General features: G+C 28.9%; 1 protein-coding gene across 1 annotated transcript in view; it reads right to left on the bottom strand.

Annotated features, from left to right (window-relative positions):
* The window catches only part of LOC123292253 (protein O-mannosyl-transferase Tmtc3), a 72,456-nt gene extending 57,282 nt beyond the window's left edge, over window positions 1–15,174 (bottom strand). Inside the window, exon 1 of the mRNA XM_044872830.1 lies at window positions 14,964–15,174. Within this exon, the coding sequence (XP_044728765.1) occupies window positions 14,964–15,152 (189 nt within the window). The 5' untranslated portion in view covers window positions 15,153–15,174. The remainder of the gene's footprint in view (window positions 1–14,963) is intronic.
* Window positions 15,175–20,551: the final 5,377 nt, after the last annotated feature.

The raw sequence follows: 20,551 nt of genomic DNA, 5'->3' as shown, positions 1-20,551 counted from the left end.
AAAGTTGCTATAGCAATAATTATTTGTGGCTCGATAAGTAATATTAATGTCGAAAGTAATGGATAATCAAATTTCCTCAAATCTTAAATCTTGAGGGCCCAGTGCGAGAAGAGGAAGAGTGGGAAAATTGCAAAAATATCGACCTTCTGTGGTTCTTCCTCAATAACTGTTTTTCCTTCTGTTATACTCGAATTACGATAAAATGATTTTGTAATTATAGTTCCTGATTACAAGCACCAACTTCGGACAAATCGTTTCAGTTATTCGTTGAATTGACGTTTCAAGAGAGTCGGGTGAATCCGTGTTTTCGCAAATTTCAGTATGGCCTTTTCGAAGGCCATTAGGATTCACTACATCTAGTGAATCAGACTTGTGTATTTTCTGTAGAGGAGTTGTAGTAGGTGAACTAGCTGTAGTGAAAGACAGGAGTTTCCGAGACTGCTAGAGTTCAGTGTGAAAAAGAAACTTTCGGCAGATGAATAGTTCTTGCGTCGTTTGAGAGAAGTGAAAGTCAACGGTGCTTGCCAGACAAGGTAAAACAATGAGAAATTGGTTGACGGCTTTACACGTCCCGAATATGACACATCCAAAACTCCTTCGCCTGTATCTACTCACCAGTCACAAACTGCAAAATTTGATTTCATTAACGCGTGTTAGTGAAGTTAATCAGAAACCATAATTATAAGAACAATTCATCATAATTTGGATATAATAGAAGAAGGTTTTGTTTGGAATTTTTTTACGAATTTTGAAAAATAACCGTTTTTTGAAGCTTCATTCTCTGTAACGAATTGGCATACAAACATGTTTTAATAACCACAGGTGATGTAGCACATAACGAAAAAAAATTAATTAGAAAAAACCGGAGGAAGGTTAAAAATTTTGCCATTTTTCTTCTCCTTCTCTTTTTAATACAGGATCTTCGAAGTTCAAAACTTGATATTAGTTCATCAAGATACAGATAAGCGTTCGTAGGAAATAAATGATAACAATAATAGTTTTATTGAATAGTACAATTTTTGCATTGTTTTCGTTGACTTTAGTACTATTCGAAGTAACAAGTTAGTATACAACGATGCTTTAGATGCTTTTAAAAACAGTTTTTACTGTATGTATGGAATATAATAATGAAACTAATACAATTTAATTTGTAAAAGTTACATGTACACTGCTATTGTATATGAATTGTACATGAAAATCTTGCTATACAAATGCATAGTGAAGCAAAACTAGGTATAATGCAAACTATAAAGAAATAAATGCTCCATGAATATTGTATGCATGGATGTATGAAGAAGAGTAAAAGGGGGTAAGTAATGTCATGTACAAGACGACAAACTCATATAGGATAAAATAGTAGAAAATCTTATCTATCAAGATATAGATATGTCGTATCAGGTACAAGACAATTGTCAACTTAAGAAATGAAAATCTAGTCTCTGTTTATAAATATAATAATAACTAGTGTCTACTCGCAGCTTCAACTACAGTGGTTGTAGAAAGTAATAAGGAAATTCAATTTTCTATACTTATGAATTTAGTTAGTGTATGAATTATTGAACAAAATACTTTTGTTTCATACTAAACACATGAATAAACTCTAAATTACGTGAAATTATAAACGTCAATATTAATTATTTCGGAAATGCATCTTTCGCGATTAATTATTGGAAGATATCATGAATAAAAATACAAAACCAATGAAAACTTTCCTAAAGCGATACCTATTCCTGTAAAAATTTTCCCGAGGAGATAAGATATTTTCACTGAATGATTCAAACAATATCATCAAACTTTTTTTGTGATAAACAACTGTACTTTCAGATAAAAAATCTGAAAGGAAAGAAACAAGTCCAGTAGTATACACAGCGTCTTAAAAATTCGGGACCCATTAAAATATAGACCGGCTCGAATCTTACCAATAATGGGCCCCGACTGTTGCAGCCGCTCTCGTTTGTATCTCAAAATATTGTAGCCAAACACATCTTATATTGGTGATTATTCCTCAAACTTGTCTTTAAAATGATTAAAACAAAGTGGGCCGTTTAAAAATCTCTTTTATCGGTGGTTAATCAAATTTCATAAAATTTACTAGATACTAATTATATATTTCCATGCAACCATAATTCCCACAGCGAAATGTGGCGGGATCCAGCTAGGTGGGATACAATTATAAATGTATGAATAACCTTAAAGCCTTAGTTACGTAAGGAATCCTATATATTTAAACGAGCAATTCTTGTATATATATTTATATATATATCAACGATCTTGGAAATGGCTTGATCTAGCAGTTACATTTTTAAAAAACGTTGTTTTATTCGCCTTTTCATGAAAAACTGAAACATGCACTGCAAAATATGACACTACCTTACATCTATTGGTGTATATCGTAGTTAACGAAATAAAAGACATTTCCGGGACATTCAAATTGGTATTTGTGAGGAGATATTTTAAACGGTCTTATATTAGTGATAAAGTTTGTGTCTTTTAACTCAAAAAATACCGAGCAAAGTCAGATATTTAGTAATTAAAGATAATATAATATTATGTAAAGAATATCAAAAATTCTGTCAAATTTTATGTAATTGATTAAAGAATAAAATTATTTTTTTTTTTTAAGGTAGAGCTTATTTTGGTTCCATAATATTCGAATATAAGACACTTAGCTAGTGCCGGAGTGTATATATTGTGTGCACGGATGAATACATGTAATAAGTCTTTCATTAGAAATAAAACTGAGAGACATAAAAGCATATTATGTTCTGTCTGAATGTTGAATTCTGAATGTCATGTACAATTTTTAGTCATACACTTTACTTATTTAATACAAACTGTACGTTTTCAATGTGTTTGCATTGTAAAATTACATTCACGAAATTCATACGAATTTTATTCAGATTTTTACCTAATCTAAACTACGTTTTAGTTTTGACCATAAACTTTATAAAGTTTCACCAAGTACTTTAAGAAATGTCTTTATGAAATGATCAAATTATATGCTTTGTGCAAAGGATCTAACATAATGTTAATGGTAACAGGAGTGTAAACTAGTCTTACACTGGGGCATTAGAAATCCTCAGAACGTCACAATAACTTCATTTTAAACATGATTTCTTGAGAACATGATGCGCCCATAAACACATCGTATTGCTGGTTTGGAAATAATATTATTTTTTCTTATTCTTATTATTTATTATTTGTTCTTGTCGGCCGAGTTGAGTTGAAATTTTTCATAGCAGTGCATGCCTTTTTATTTTCCTTAGAGTGTTGTCGGTGACGTTTTCCAATCGTTGTTGCGCGTTTCTATCAGTTTGTGTTTTATGTTCGCCCTTTGTGGATTTTTTTGGTTCTGTTATATCGGCATGTTAGTCTCCAGTTATCTCTGAATGATCTGGGACCCATAGAAATGTGATCAGGAAGTTTTTATTGATTAGTTGTTGGGTTTTATGTTGGATTTGTTGTATTATTGATATGGCATTAGAATTGTTTATGGTGGTTTTTATTGCACTCATGGAGTCTGTGATGAAAAAAAGTTTGGTATTATCTTTTTCAATATGCTTTAGTGCTTTGTAAATCGCGACATCTTCTGCGGTTTGGCGGTTTGTAGTTTGTATTTCTGTGCAGAATCTACTGTTGTAAACGCACAAGCAGTTGGCAGAGTTTTTTCTTTGAAGCATCCGTATAGATTTTGGTACATTGCTGGTACCTTTCTATTGTTTCGTGGAAGATTTGTTTATAAACCTGTGCTGGTGTTGGTGTTGAATTTTTTGTTTTTTCACTGAGTATTACGTTTATATTTATTTTTTGATTGATCCGGGGTGTCTTAGGTTTTGTGTTGTTTTTTTTTGTATATATTGGAGAGGAGTTCATTATTGAGAAGGATGAAGGTTTGGATAGCATGAACAATTTGAAGTTAGATGGGTTTCGGCAATGATTTTCGTTTGTTGTGTATATGTTTGTGAGGGAAATATTCAATTTGATTAATTAAAAACGTCAAATTATCATCAAGAGACACAAAGAAAATATTATTTGGCAGTTAAGGAAATGACAGTTCAAAATGTGATTTTATAAAACCATTTATCTAAGATTATGTTTTATAATAAACTAGATGACACGGTGGACTTTGTTTCAACTAAAATTGATTATTAATTCTTATACAACATTACCAATTTTTACAAACTTAAAGCCAATGGAATAATTATAATAGAAATAAATAATTGAAAGGCAACAACACAGAGCAGTCTCACATCCAAGTACTAATTGCGGCAAATATTGCTCCAATTGCTTAATCCATTCACCAACCACCACTCTTCATAATCCTTTTTCCATATTTATCTGGTGCACTATTCGTAATAGTAATAATAATAACAATTAAAAGTTTTAACATCCTTCTACGTAGTGGTATTTAAAAATAGAATATGTGATTGCATGAATAGTTTAATGAAATAGCATTCATTTCTATATCTACAGTAAATATAGAGTTCTCATTTCCCAGATAAATTTATAAAATAAATTCTTTTAATTCTTGTGATTGAGAGAAGTATGATTACAAATTATTTTTCTGACAACAACTTATTTATTAAACGAATGATATGTTCGATTTCTAAATTTAACGTTCCCAGCTGCCAAACGTACCATTTTTTATCATGGACAAAAAGTGCATGAAAAGCTCAGTATTAATAGGCGGCATTATGAATGGTCTCTTCCTTAAAACCAACCAGGAGTAAAATAAAGATGCATAAATGTCGTTCAGTTTCCGCCAAATTTATTAAGTCTACGGAAATAGTTTTGAATAAAAGCTGGTTAATACTTTATAAAGGAAAAATTTTCCCATTCCTTTTACCAATCATGAACATGAATTAGATTTTAGACCCATATAATATAACACATGAAGGTCATTTTCATGATTTAATAAAAGTCAATTGTTCAGTAATATATTTCAAATTTTTATAATTAAACAGAGTTAAAAAATTGTTTAAAATCAGGCAACTTGTTATATTTAAACATTTGAATACAAAAATATTGGGATTTCATCATCAAGTTGCTAAAATTTTTGTTAAAAGTGAGGGGAAAAATGATATTTAAACTGTTATCCTAGAAAACTGTGAAAATTGTGCAAATACCATGTATAGACAGTGTTGATTACGCAATCGTGACACACACATATAACTGATGCGTTTTCACGGGTAAACAGTGATGTTTACGAAAAAATGTTTCAATCAAAAGTTGTTTATTTTTGTATGAAAGTTTATTTTTGTAGTTGTTTATTTTGAACTTTTATTCTCTAACGGTTTACATGATCCAATTGACCTGTTGCTCATAGACGAACTCAGATTTTACGTCCTGAACACGTTATACAAATTTTAGCTTCATATATCTTTTCGTTTTTGAGTTATCGTTTGTCAGACAGACGGACAAGCGGACACCCAAAAATGGACTAATTAGGTAATTTTATGAGCACCTATACCAAAATTTTGTTGGCTCCATCAATATTTTTGATCGTTACAAACTTGGGACTAAACTCAGTATACCATGATATATTTCATGTATACATGGGATAAAAATATGGATTTCTAATTAAAAATGAAATTCGACTTTTATGAGCCTTTGAAAATCATCTTTGTGTATAATTCATTATACAATTCACGAACGAGTTATTTAACCAGCTGTACCAATTCTTTTGAATTTGTCTGTACTGTAATAAATAAAGTCTGATAGTTGAATAGAAATTGCATTTGATGCAATATGGAATGTTTAAACTTGTTAGAACTCTTTGACTTTGATTCTGTTTTACATTTCAATATGTCAGTTTAGTATTATTATTCACGTAAATAAGCAGTCAGGTAAAAGTTCATTTAATACCTATTTAGAAATGTGCTTTTGAATAAATTTTATGTACGTTAAATGTCATATGTTGAATATAAAACATTTTTGAAGCTTTTGTTTAAGTATACAGGTATGTCAATGAATAAGGAAATTGAATTGAAAATATTATTAAGCACATTAATGTTTTGAACACTGTCTATGATAGGAACTTTATAAGGTTCTTTGAATTTTATTTTGATGTTATTGTTGAGTTTGTTAATTAAAATTGCTATTCTTTGAAAGTGAAAAACACTTTTAAAAATATCCTTCTTATTTTCTAAACATGTTACAAGGGTCAAGTTTTTATTCGATGACTTTCGACTTTAAACGAGAAAAACACCCCACCACTCCCAAAATACTCTCTTCACTTCTATGCATGTAAGAAAGATGGTCTTTTTTGCCTTCATCTAAAAATTTTTGAGAAAAATCAAACATTTTTAATTGCTTCCGATAGATCTACAGATTCACCAAATTTAGTAAACACAGTTGGTGGTATTTTTCATTTTGGGAGAAAAGGTTTGGTCGAAAAATTTTTTAAAGCTATATATACTTCTACCATGTATAGATACAAACCGCGTTCCAGCTTGCGATAAGAAAATTTAATTATTTCAATTTCTCTCTTAATATCGAACTCAAAGAACGTCGAAAAAAAAAACCCACTCATCGAGCATGTATAGAAGTAAGAACGGTACACTTTTTAGGATTTTTTCTCTTTTTCAGAATGGTTTGTAAGAGTTTGCTCTTACATCTGAAAATGCTGCAAGCTAAAATTCGAAATAAAACCAAAAGAACTATGCTTGAGAATTTATTCCGCAATTATCTGGAGTACAAACAACAGGCGTTGCTTAGGTAATATTTGTCTACAAAGCGTATCGTATCTAGTATCTATCGAATGTGGGATTTTTTATTTAGGGAAGGGGTTGTGTTTGAAAAATAAATTTTTCCCATATTATCGAATTTAAATGACGGTGAAAATATATCTCCTTCAAGCATGTTGAGAAGTAAGGAAAGAACTCTTTAAACTAATGATCTTAACATCAAATTTATGTATTATAAAATATATACAATCTGAAAGTGAAGTTGACCAATCTACATGTTCAATTTTAGCTCAGTCACCCTTCCCAACTGAAATTCTTGTTCAGAGACATGATTTCTGACCAACAAATACAATTTATTGTACAACTGGAAAGAGTTAGAATATGTATACGGGAAAGATAGAATTATAATATGTAATATGAATAATTTCATGTAAATGATTTGAATCACCCCTCGTTCATCCAACGTTATAAAATTATTAATCTTTATAATTGTATTTTGTACTTCCCCAAAAACAGCCAAAAGGCACTATTTAATAGTGTATTGCAACAACCAAAAAGGGTGTGTATGACAAATGTATATGCGAGTTGATATAATGATTATTATATAAGTATATTCTCACTAGTACTCGTATAGATATTACATTCTACAAATGATACCAAACCAGATGAATTATCATTTTCATTTCTTAATGTAAAATTTATTACACATGACTAATAATTAAACAATTGGATCATTTTTGGTATAAAAGAAACATTATTTCAATAAAACATTGGTACAAGTCTATAAGTTATGTTAAAAAAAATTATATGATATTGATCTCATGGTAAGGCTGACTTTAATCGTGGTTAACATTTTCTTTAAAAAAAATATTAAACATTGTATGAACTTAACTCATGTTTTAGAGTAAAATAAACAATAATAATTTGGTTTTGGAGAAAAAATATTTCTCTGCTTCTGTACAAACTGATAAGTAAGATGAACTAACCCTTTAACGCTTCCCTTCCTTTGTTCGGACGACCCAAACAAACAAAAATTTTACAAATTACAAACTAGGATCACGTTTTAAATCTTTTTGCAAATTTTCAACTAGGGTGCAAGTGGGTAAGTTTACTACTAGTTAAGAAATTTTTTGTGGATATCCCTATTTCAGTATTGGTGTGAACACTGTGTACTCTATTAAAGCAACAGTAACATTAGCAATAGTTAAAGCGGACGAGTCAATGCAGCATGGCTGCCAGACCCATATATACTGTTTGGCGATACCCACAATAGGTACTTTTGATGGATTTACTTTTGATGAATAGCCCCATTCAATACTGTTATATTACTTACTCTAACATAGATACTATAGTATGTGTCTCTATACCATACCAGCATTGTAATAAACGCCATGCATTTCTTACCGTGCATTTGAAGCCTTTTTTTTATTATGGTGTGTAAACCTGTTCGGCAACTGGGGTCTGAATATAGTAGCTCTGAATTTAGAACCATTTTTTCGTAAGAAATTCTGTGCCTGTATAGTGACTTCTGATTTTTGACAGTTTTAAATATCATTGAAGGAATAGTTATTAGAAAAATTCATCTGTACATTTATGCCTCCAAGCAAATTTATCCTTAAATGTGACCATACATACTTTCAGCTATTCTTTGTACATGAACTGAAACGATAGATAATTTTTCTAAAAAAAAAAAGAAGACAGTAAACAATGTATGAAAATTTATCAACATAATATAATTCAGTAGTTGAAACTTGAACACTATTACCAACACAAAATTAACAAATTATATACTATAACCTGCCTGTAGGCTTTGATCTTCAAATCCCCTATAATTAACTGTAACGATAGCTTTCGGCTGAATTGTTTGTATGAGTAGATATATTAGATATGTTTAATTGATTCCAAAATCAATTATAAACATTAATGTTGTTGTTTCACGTCAAATATAATAAAATTGGAAATGTCGAATGTAAATTAAAGTCTTATAATGACTACTAGATGGGAATAAAGTGCATAAAGGTTTCTATACTTTTTGTAAGCAGGCAAATATATTATTTTCTAGAACAAAGAAATATTTGCTTGTTATAAGAACATCAACAGCCAACTAAACACACCCAGCCGCTTTTTTACTGCTTTATATGTTTAGCTGTGGTATGGACAATGAGCCGTTTGCTGTTAAAAGCGACGTTAGCTGATATGTTAATATTCAACAGTCGGTTCTCTGTCCCATACTACAACAAAACACATTATGGTATTGAATTCCCATTTAAACAACATTGAAAAGGCTACTCCTTACAAAGTAGAAGTCATAGCACTGTGCAGAGTTGGAGATAAATATCTATGCTAAAATGGGATACAAAAACTAAATTGTAAAGTTCTGAATAGCACTTGTGTCGGGCAAAAGTATCATTTAAACGATTGTACAAATATTTGGATAAAATCTGAATGTCATGCAATTATCGATTGAATTGATTTTTTGTGATCTTCAATTTTTTTCTTTACTTAAAAAAGGTTTTTTTTTGACAATATAGAAACACAATAAGACATATAACTATTATTTACAATTAATCAAAATCGTATAATAAAAGTAAAATTTAAAAATAAATAAAACATGTCTTCTACACCCTTCAGGGTTTTACCAAAAATAGTCCAAATATCCTTTTTGAATTAATATTTATTTGTGTTTATAAACAACACATACACGAATGAAGTACATATTTTTTTAAAGTATCGTATGCGTATATATTTGTTATGTAAGTACATAAGTGTATATATTTTAGAGTGTAAAAACTCGTTATGAAAAGCTTTCACGCTTTCTTTTTTATTACCATGGATTAAAGACGAGAAACATAAAAAAATACAATGATAACTATTATTATGTATATTCAGAATTATTTGGTTTTATGTGCATTTCTAGTATGGCATAATACGTAGCGAAATATTGTATTGGAGTCGTATATGGACCGAACATTATTTTTTATCGTTTTATGAATTTTAATGCGGAACAAAAACTGTGTTAAAGTTTTTTAACATCACGGAAGGTGGAAGAAAATTCAATAATTACGTATTTACTTCAGTCTATTAATAAATGAAATACAAAAAATATTGTTAGTTTTTCGTCTATTTATCTTTATCAAGAATAAATTCAAAAGAGTAAACTTAAAGCTTCTGGACTATACGATGTTTAAGTCGATCCAATGAAAATACTTAAAATTGTATTTCAAACTGATTCTTCTTTAACAAACGCCTATGACGTCCTTTGATGAAAGACCCGGTATATCTTTTACATTATTCATTTTTTTTTCAAATTAAAACTGTAGTCAGCAGCATTTGGTCTTCCATGAATTTTTATGCGATACGCCTGATATTTAGTGAATTACATCGCACACTCAAAAGAATGTCAACCGCTGGAATAGACACTTAATTTAAGCGTTTCGTATTCTAATAAGGATAACAAATAACATTTCCATATAAAGTTAAATAAAAAATTATTTTTGAATCACAATGGTGGTATAAAGCAAAGCAAGGAATCTTGCATGTGATTTTAACAATACATACTCACTTGGAATTTGGACTTTTTATAGTATTGTAATTGGATTTTTCGGCTCATAATTTATTCGCGCCCATTTTCATTAACCTTAAAGATAGATTAAATAAACCAGAACCCTTAACACATTTTATCAAAATTCAGATTGTATCTAAAACTATTCATATATCGTACCACTATTAACGGAGAACCATCTAATAAAATTGTCAAAAATTATAAATACTAACAATACCGAATAAGTCTAAGATATAAATTTAAAAAAAACTATAAATACACATACATTTAAAATTAAATGCAGTAACTTTGTGCTATGAGTAATATCGTAAATTAACGTCAAAATTAATAATGACATATATTCAGATATTCAAAGTTCAAAAGTTATTTATTATTTCCTCTCATGAGTTTATTTAGAGGTGTTTTCTATTTATAACACTAGGTTATTCACACTAAAATATATTTGTCGACGTAAAAAAACAAAAATATTTCCCAATTATTTAAAAAAATTCCAAGATCCTAGTTTCGTGTTGCTTTTATAGGTTATCCGACCCCTAATGATGATTCCAATAAGGTAAGACCTTATGTATGAGACAGATATGTTCATGTGCTAACATTATCATCTGAAAAAGAAGCGTTGTGCTAGAAATTTGACGACGCAACAGGAAGTTTGTGCCAGTTTATTTAATCATTCCTGTTGTATGCTGGAATAAGATAAAAAGTCAATAATTTCAAAAGTTATAGCTCGATGAAAGGAGAGAAATGGGCAGATATGTTGATTACTTACAATTGTGGTTTGAAAATATTATTTTCGTTATAGTTCTATAAAACAAGTGACACTGAGCACGAGAGAGTGTAAGTATGTGTGCACATACATATATATCTTTTGGTCAATGCCACTTTGGTTTGATAGAATTCTACAACTAACAATATATTTCTCATTGGAAAAAGTTACGAGTTCGAATTTCGGCAACTACATTTTGTGTATTACAATGAATTCCAATTAACCAATTGGAATGTTATTGGTAATGATTGTGGGGGTTTGCTGTAGCCACATTTCGTGCTATGCTCTTCCAATCATGTGATTAAAAATGTTGGTTGTCAAGTTAAATAACAGATCCAAATAATACTACATAGGATGATGATAAATATTCTATTAATTATTCATGAAAACAAAAATGGGACTTAAAAAAATACTCTTAAAACTGAAAGCCCCTAACAGCAGAAAGAAAGGTGCAAGAGATGTGTATAATATCAGCTATAAATGAAGCTGATATGCTTCCCTCTTATAAGAGATTTTTTGAGAATTTTTCTTTTCAAAATGAATGACGACTTTACTTATGGAGACCAGCACAATGTTCAATTTAACTGGTTCAAACTGTTAATTTTGCTTTAAAATAAATTTTATTTAGCAAATATAAAATTAATTCAACTGTAAGACTCGAAAATCCACCTGGAAGTTTTTTTCCAGTCAGTTGATTTTTTACAGAAACTCACCTATTCTCAAAGTATTTTGACATGTATGTTTATTTATTAAAACTTAAAATCAAAAATATAAATTAATATTTTACAGTAATTGACATTGAGTGATGGATAATACTATCAAAACATTATTTCTTAAACTTTTTTTATTTTATACCTTCGCTGTTTACTTAAAGTTCCTAATTGTTAGCTAAAATCATTCAGTGAAATGATAATGATTAAAAGCATAATTGATCGTTTAACCAAAATAAATGATTCTACACAATATGCCATTTTTCATAGCGTTAGACAAACAGAAAGACATTAGACAGACGTCGTAGTGAGTAGTCTATGTTTAAGCCCAACTAGTGTCGTAGGGAGTAGTCTATGTTTAAGCCCAACTAGTAAAGAGGAGTGTTATAAGTTTAACATATCTGTGTACCTGTAGCATCGTAGCTTCTAAGCGAATGAACTTATTTTAATTTTTTTGTATGAAAGGTAATTTGATCGAAATTGTAATGAAACTTAGCTCTGTTTTAAGTGCGAATTTAAGGTTGCGTTTTCGATAACAAACGAGGTGATGATCTTCAAAGGGCTGAGGAGAATTTCTATAAACATAGCTAAAAACACTCTCGATCAAATTACGTTTCAAATAAAAAAAGTCAACATTGATTCATCTATTTAGGAGCTATGATGCCGGGTTTTCTTTTTTTAGATTTTTAATTGATGTGGTATTAACCGTTTGAATTTGAATATCATTTAGCTATCTAGTTGGTTCTTCAACGTCATTGTATCTCTATTGTCCTTATTCTGACAAACTTAACTAACAGCCACATGGAAAATATATAAAGTGAAATTATATTATGTAATAAATAATGTCTATTTATTTATGTAATAAATAATGTCTACGTTCGACTCTTACACTATAATTAAACAGCAGCATTTTCATAAAAGGTGAAACCAACAGATAAGCGAAATGACATGATTTAAGCAAAAATTTTAAACATAAACAAAAAATCCAAAACTAAATGCATAGCAAATGATATAGATATACTTTTAACGAGTGTTTAAAATGTGATGTGTATTATTCATTAACAACAACAAAAAATACATCCAACCGAATGTTCTATTATATATGCTTGCAAAAATAAAAACTATTTTAGTTTGTCGTTTTGTTTATTTTGTAGAATAACAACTTGTCACTAACAATTTAATGAGTGTCACAGCACTGTAACATCGAAACACTCACTTGCAACCGAACAAATATTCTCTCTACCCTCTCAGGCCAGGCATGATTAACGGCATACACAAAAATAAAATAAAAAACATTTTTCTTTCGTTTATATTTTCATATGGAACGTCGTTCTTCTGCTTGTGTGTGTAGAAGCAGATACACATATAGTAAGTATATTGAGAACAACAATAATTTATAACCAACGGTTTTTTTTTTTCGTATTTATTTTTTTCTATATATTTTTGTTCAAAAATCAATACTGAAATAAATATATCAAGAAAGAAGGAATATTTTTTTTTATAATTTCCTAAAAACATGCATTACTTACTGAAATGATAAAGAATATCTGCCCATGTGTATCACTTCGCTTCAATGAATCAATTAGTTAAGACAGTGAAAAATGCAAACCTTTGAATCGGAATCAATTGCACAAAAGAGTAATATTGGATACCATTGTTAACAATAGCTTACAAATTAGCAATAGCGCTTATGCATTTTTTAAGGCCAGATTACTAATTTCTAATCGACGTCAATAGGGATCTTTAATAATAATATCTATTATTACTCTATTTGTTATATTAAATTCGAATTACAATACCAAGTGTGATAAAATATCTCAAAAAACTAAAGGTCCAAGACATTCTTAAAATATTTTGTCAGGTTCGGTTTTATTTACTACGATTTGAAACACTTTGTTTTTGATTCATGATACTTAGAAACATTTTCGGTTTTTTTGAAAGTGAATTATGTTCGGCCAATCTAAGGATTTGTCAATAACTATTTATTCTGTTTCGAAATCTGAAAATTAACCGGAAATAAATTGATTGTTAACATGTACATCGATTTTGTTTATAATTTTAATCAACTGATTGACCGATTTTGTTTGTAAACACCTATTAAACAAAAATAAAATCAACTTTTTTTGTTTAAATAATAATTCGAAAACCCAGAAGTAACTAATAGTTCAAAAATCTGGGATAAAATAACTTTTATTTTTTACTATTTCAATTTCTAAAAGAATTCATTGTCAAAACTTGTTGCCTGCCAATACGAAATCTATCCATTCAAAACTTCAACTGAATCCATAATTGCAGAAGTTATCTAATAAAGATGTTCGTAGAAATTAACACGTGCGTAATTGTAATAACAATAGAAATCGATTGAAACGTAGGCTTTCAAAGAATAAAGTATCGATGATATTTCGCTAAAATATTTTGGGTTTAAGCTAAATGCAAAATACTATTTTCTATCATTAGATATTTAATTGAATATAAATTAGGGTAGCTGGCTAGTATTACCGTAAAGTAGTCTTCTCATGCTAATATCAATAACCTTGCAGTTTTATTACTCCACAGTGTCTAATGATAGAATAACGTGATAAATATATAACTATGAATACTTCCCGGCATTCAAAACATCATAAGAATAAAATTTACAAAAAAAAAAAAAAAAAAATCCAATATGAAATGGTTACTTCAATCCGAATTAATCAATGTAAATTAATCAGTGTATTAGAAGTAATTGATAACAATGCTATAATTTATTATTTTTAAGTATTTTAATAAACATGTCTCTCCAAAAACGAAACTGGAACTCCAAAAACATAAATATATCAACAACAAAAATTAAAATTTCGTAGAAAGCCAAACCCATTTTCTTTTGAATTAATATTTTCCCTCCAGCAATAGTTGATTAAAAATTCGATATCTGCTGTAATTTCATTCAACTGATCTCTACCAATTATTTAAATGATACATTTAAGTCTACAAGCTTAGTTTTATAATTATAAAAATAATAATACTTTTGCGAGAACCTTATCCAAAAATTTAATAACATGCAGTATCAGGAGCAAATATAAAATTAAATAAGAAAAAAAGTCTCCGACACCAATCAAAAGCTCGAGTTAATAGTGCAATTAAAAATTTTACGCAAGGCATTTATGCTAAATTACACAGTAAAAGTATACTAAAAATTTGACGTAAACAGAAAAAAGGAGGTCTAATATCTAAGGTTAACATTCAGAGTAGTAAAATGACTCAACCTTATGCATAGGTGTGCCCCAAAAGTCATTGGCGAATATATTTTTCAACGGTGTGTGTGGTCTTAAATCACGATTATCTTTAATTGCACTAATGTCGTCAAACACAAATCCACAGTAACAACTGTTATAATAACACAATACACAAGTTATAACCAAAATTGCTGACATAACATGTTGTTTTGGTGCCATTTTGGCACAATTTTTCAGTATAAATAAGAATATTAATAAAGAAAATCACAATAAAATAAAACAAAAATTGATTTTTATTTCAAAGTATCACAAATAAGGAAACAAAAAATCACATTTTGGAAACGAACATTTTCTTTCTTTAACGATTTTTTATCAACAATGTATTTTATATGCTAAAATTTAAATATATGTCAAAATAAAAAATAAGGTTAGGCATCTAAGAGGTCTTTTGCTTTAAAACAGCAATGCGTCAAAATGAATCGACTTTTTTCTATCTTCAAAATAATTTTATACACTAAACATTATTAAATATCGTTTGTTTATTTGGTGTAATATTGTATTAATACAATAATACTTGAGTTTAATGTATTAATTGGCAAAAAATTGATACAAAAAAACGGATCAACAACATTTATTTTTAATCGAACAGATGTTTAATATATTGAATAACACACGTTCTCATTCAATGACGCGCTGTTGTACACTAAAACTAAAATCCCAGTGTACTCTAGTAAAATTCATATACTGCGACTGTGTATAGATTTCTTCTTTACCGCTCTTACACCCGAACATGTCTATACAGGTCACCGCGCTCTAGGTTGGCACATGCGCATTCGTGGTTTATATTCTACATTGGTTTATTTCTTTGCTTGTGCATTAAAAAACTATATTACCCACTTCTTTCTATACAGCTTGCTTTTGCTCTTGCTATCCTAACAGTATAACAGAGTATATGTATACATACATATATGTATTTACCTTATTTTACATTAATTATTATATTTCAACTGGATTTCTTTCTTAATTTTCTTTTTAAATATACCATCATTTTCTATTTACTTAGAATTTGGTTAAAATTTATAGTTTTTCAGAAATTTCCTTTTAATTTCATTTCATTTTTTTATTGCGAATATATTATTTTGTTAAATTCTGTTAAATATTTTACGTTACTAAAGAATATTTCGATGTTTTTGAACAAATATCTTGTCAACACTGTAAACTAAATAGTTACGTTGTTATATTTATGTATGTTGACCTACTTAGGGGTTTTCTTCCGTTTAAGGGTGTATTTTTATATACATTTGCATGTATAACGTATATATATATATATATATATATATATATATATATATATATATATATATATGTATATATAATATTTTTTTATAGAGGTTCATATAACGATATTTATGATAATTATTTCCAACAGATTTAAATAATTTTATTAAAATTTTTTTTTCGACTATGAGCTGTATAATGACTGTAAATGTACTTAGCGTTAATTGATTCGATTATTCTGGCGTCAGTTTAATGATACAGACCATTAATTTTGTCTTTTTAACTCTTGTATATATGTATGGATAGACAATGAATGAATAAATTGGCCATTGATGTGGGATGATTATTTTTAGTAATTCATGATATATTTCAGAATGATATATTAAGTCCACTAATATAAACTTTAACGATTAAACATGCACGCATATTCGTAAGGTTACTCATTAGTTCTTATTCATATATATACAGTGTGTCGCATTTACGATGAAGGCACCTTTTTAACGATAATTCTACCTTTTTAACGATAATTCTACCTTTTAGTTCAGCTCTTTACGAAAGTGTGTTTTTAGTTTTTTATTTTGTGGTTTTTTGTTTTTTAGGCTATTATTTATTTATCAAATCATCCAGTATATATTTGGTGGGAGCGCAAGTAAATTTATATATTTTCAGATATGGAAATGCTTAATCCTGAAAATCATTATCTGAACTTTAATAAATTCTTCTTCTATTCTTAAAAGTTATGAAATTTCAAGAAATTTGGACAAAATTCGAATCTAAAATATAAAAACTGTTTTTTTAAAACATAGGTACTTTTCAAGGTAAATTCTTGAATGGCGTAGATCAATTAGAATTAATCAAATTTTTACTTGAGTATAATTTTACTAAATCTATATTCTTCTGAGATATCATTGTAAAAACTTTTGTAAGCACATTTAATTATTATTCTAATTGAGAAATGTAAAATATCATATCACTATTGACTTTCATATAAAAGAAATTGAATAATATTCTTTTGAAAACTTCTTACAGTTTTTATGTACGTGACTTAATTCTCTTGATATTTAAATTATGAAAAATGTATTAAAAATAAAATATAAAATGTAGAGTTTAGCAAACTATGTAGGTATAGAACGTTCATTTTGTATCTGAATGGAAATTGTGAAATGTCCATTTAATTCTGAAGCGTATAACGATAACAAGGAATAATATCTATTATAACTTTTTTGTCTCTGGAGTTTTAGTTTAGGACAAAGTTTTATGTTTAACAAACTAGCATAAATTTCTCACAAACACTATCAACTAACAGCAATTGGGGAGTGTGCAGATTAAAATAGAAATGTTTGTAAGAGTATTTTGGGATTGTATTTTGTATTGTTTTAATTTTTAATCAATTTTATTTTGTTACAATGCACAAGCCTATTAATATTAAATGCAACATTTCGCTCGCATGTAGGTATGGTTATGATGGTAATAAGTCCACCTTCTCGAAACTTTTATTTCAATTTTATAGTTCACATTGTTAAAAAGACATGCCACCATGCGCAGATTTTATTTTTTAAGTCAAAATGAACTAAACCCAAAAAAATTTTTTTTAATTAAAAAAAATTATCAATTGAATCTTTCTCTGAGTATTGAACAAAATCATTGCCATGGGACAAAGGATTGCTTAAATTAGAACTACGATAACAAGCTTAAATTGGGTTTCTGCAGGCGTTGTTTAAATAGGTAGATAGATTTTAAGAAACTATTATAATTTCCAACAGAACTGTTCAAATGTACGAATGAATCATAAGACAAGACATAGTCTATTCATTCCAAAGACCACTGCCGTTTTCTACCCAACCGTCGAGAAGTGGGTATGTTTTCGCACATATTTTGTATGCATGTATAGATAAATTTCTTTCTTACCTTGTAGCTTCCAAAGAGCTTGATGGATTTCTACAGTAATGGTATCGTTATATTCTTCTAAAAAACCCAACTGTTCTTAGATATGTGTTTGAAAACAAAACAAAATGGCGGATTTTTTAGCACGAAATAAATATTACTTTATAACAATAATTTAATCAAACTTATCAATGTCAACTTTGTGAAAATTTTCTTTACCTGTTGTATTTTTATAAACTTTTTTTAGTTTATAGATATAGCAGGAAATAAACCATTCCAAAAACATGAGAATCGAAAAAATCAAATTTCATAAACTCTAAACTCGAGCCACAAATTTTGAATCTTTTTCTATTCCCAAACTTACAATCATCAATCTTCTAAATTACAGAAAAAAAGGAATCACAAAAATTTCGCTTTATTATGGCATCACGGAAATCCTAATGGTATTCATTTTTATATTTTTGCAATATAAAGAGAGATGCAATACCTAAAAAACGCACAAGTTTGTGGTAATAAAATAAAAAATATGCATGGAGAGACTAACACCGAATTGGAAATAAATGATGGCCACAATGCTTTTCATCAGGGTGTAATTGCCGGATGATTAATCGAACTTGTTGTACGCTTTATTTTGCTACAGGTTAAATTTTCTAACGAATCATTTTCCTTTAGTTATTCACATAGGTCACCATATCATCCAAAACTTTTCAACTCTTCTAAGTAGCTGCCTGTCGCTGAAAAGTTATATTTTTTCTCAATTCAAATTGAAAGGTTTTGTGGAGTAGGTAGTGGATTCTAACTTGTAGCTGTAAGAGTATTGACTGATAAAAATAAAACTCATATTGTACGTCAGTGTCGTCCGAATAACTACTCTGAAAAAGTATTTTGAATATTTGACCACTTTAGATAAACATTATTGTTATATAACAGTTTATAGTGCCCGTAGAACCTTAAAAAAAAGCGTCATAGTGTTTAAATGAAATAACTTGAACTATTAAACTATATGTAGATTAGTAAGCATATAGCTTACTATATCTAGTGTAGTATGTGTAGTGTACTTACCTATATAGCACAGCGTACACCCAAGTCAATGTACAATTTATATACATTGGTATTATTACCTTTCTACGGTGAAGTTTTTGTTTTCGCTCCGAAAATCAAACCCAAAATTCATTGGATCCGATCGATTTGAAACATTAGGTAACAGATTTGATTTTTCCGTAAACGAACCTGAAAAATATTTTAGCGTTGACTTAAATTATTAGCTGAGATTTGTGAACGTATTGTGTGGATACCATATCGAACAAATCTTTCCCAATTTTCAGGTCCTCAATCTTACTTGTCTATTCGCAATCTTATCCAGTATTTTTTGTGGACCTTACGGTATTCACTTTCTGATACTTTCGATTGGTAACACTTTAAAAAAAATACTTTTATAACACAGAAATATTCTGTTTCCTTAAAAAAATAGGTTTATATTTTAGCCCTAATTACATTTGAAATCCATATGTGTAAAATTCATTCAGACAAAATAGACAAAATTGTGAATGTTTCGAAAAATGAAAAACAAATTTTCAATTTATTAGAAAATCATATATTTTCCATTTATGTAAAATTGAAGTACGTGTCAGACCAATGCGATACAGAAACAAGAACATGGCGCATCTTAATCTATTATCATTTTACGGTCTACAATGGTGGAGTTCTAGATGGATAAAATATTGGATTCCACTAGATTCAAAGTTAAGTCTAAGCGTAACAACTTACAATCTTGACGTGGGAAGGATACAAAATTAAAATTTCTAGATCAATAATGAACAAAGTTGTAAGAAGCAGTTTAGTGGTAGAGGCTCTACTATGTAAATTGTAGAGATTCTGTTCGACAAAATGTGACCACTTAATTGGAAAAGACAGGTTATCGTTAAAGATCTTACTACTAAAATCAGAAAGACGTATATTTTAAGAAGATTAGGCAGAAGTAAGATATTAAATTAAATTGAATAAAACAGTTCTATATTTATGTTCTTTAAATGCATTTCACCCCCATTGAAATGGTAACAACTGTTGGGAAAACGTGTCTCTCCCATTTAAGTGGTAATATCTTTTTGGAAAAAAATCTCTCCCATTTACGTGAAAATATCTTATTGCACAACCCAATAAATCTACTTCCGTTATACCTTAAGAGTCCTCCACCCTCAATTAAGTATAATTTTCTCAGATTTATTTGTATTTTTTTTGCGATAACATACACATGATTTTTTTAATTTGTGCACAATTATTGAACAGTATATGTCGAATTACTATCCTTCTAAGTGAATTTTTTGGTAAAAAAACTTTATAAAATGGTTGTTTAGTTGTAGAAAACTATACCCATCTAAATTATTATTAAGCTGAATATCTTGCTCAATTTGAAAGTTATTGGTTCCCACCATAAGGCCATATACACTACGGCTTGT

The sequence above is a fragment of the Chrysoperla carnea genome, chromosome 2 (assembly GCF_905475395.1).
Source record: "Chrysoperla carnea chromosome 2, inChrCarn1.1, whole genome shotgun sequence".
Lineage (NCBI taxonomy): Eukaryota > Metazoa > Arthropoda > Insecta > Neuroptera > Chrysopidae > Chrysoperla > Chrysoperla carnea.
This window is presented reverse-complemented; position numbering and strand designations above follow the sequence as displayed.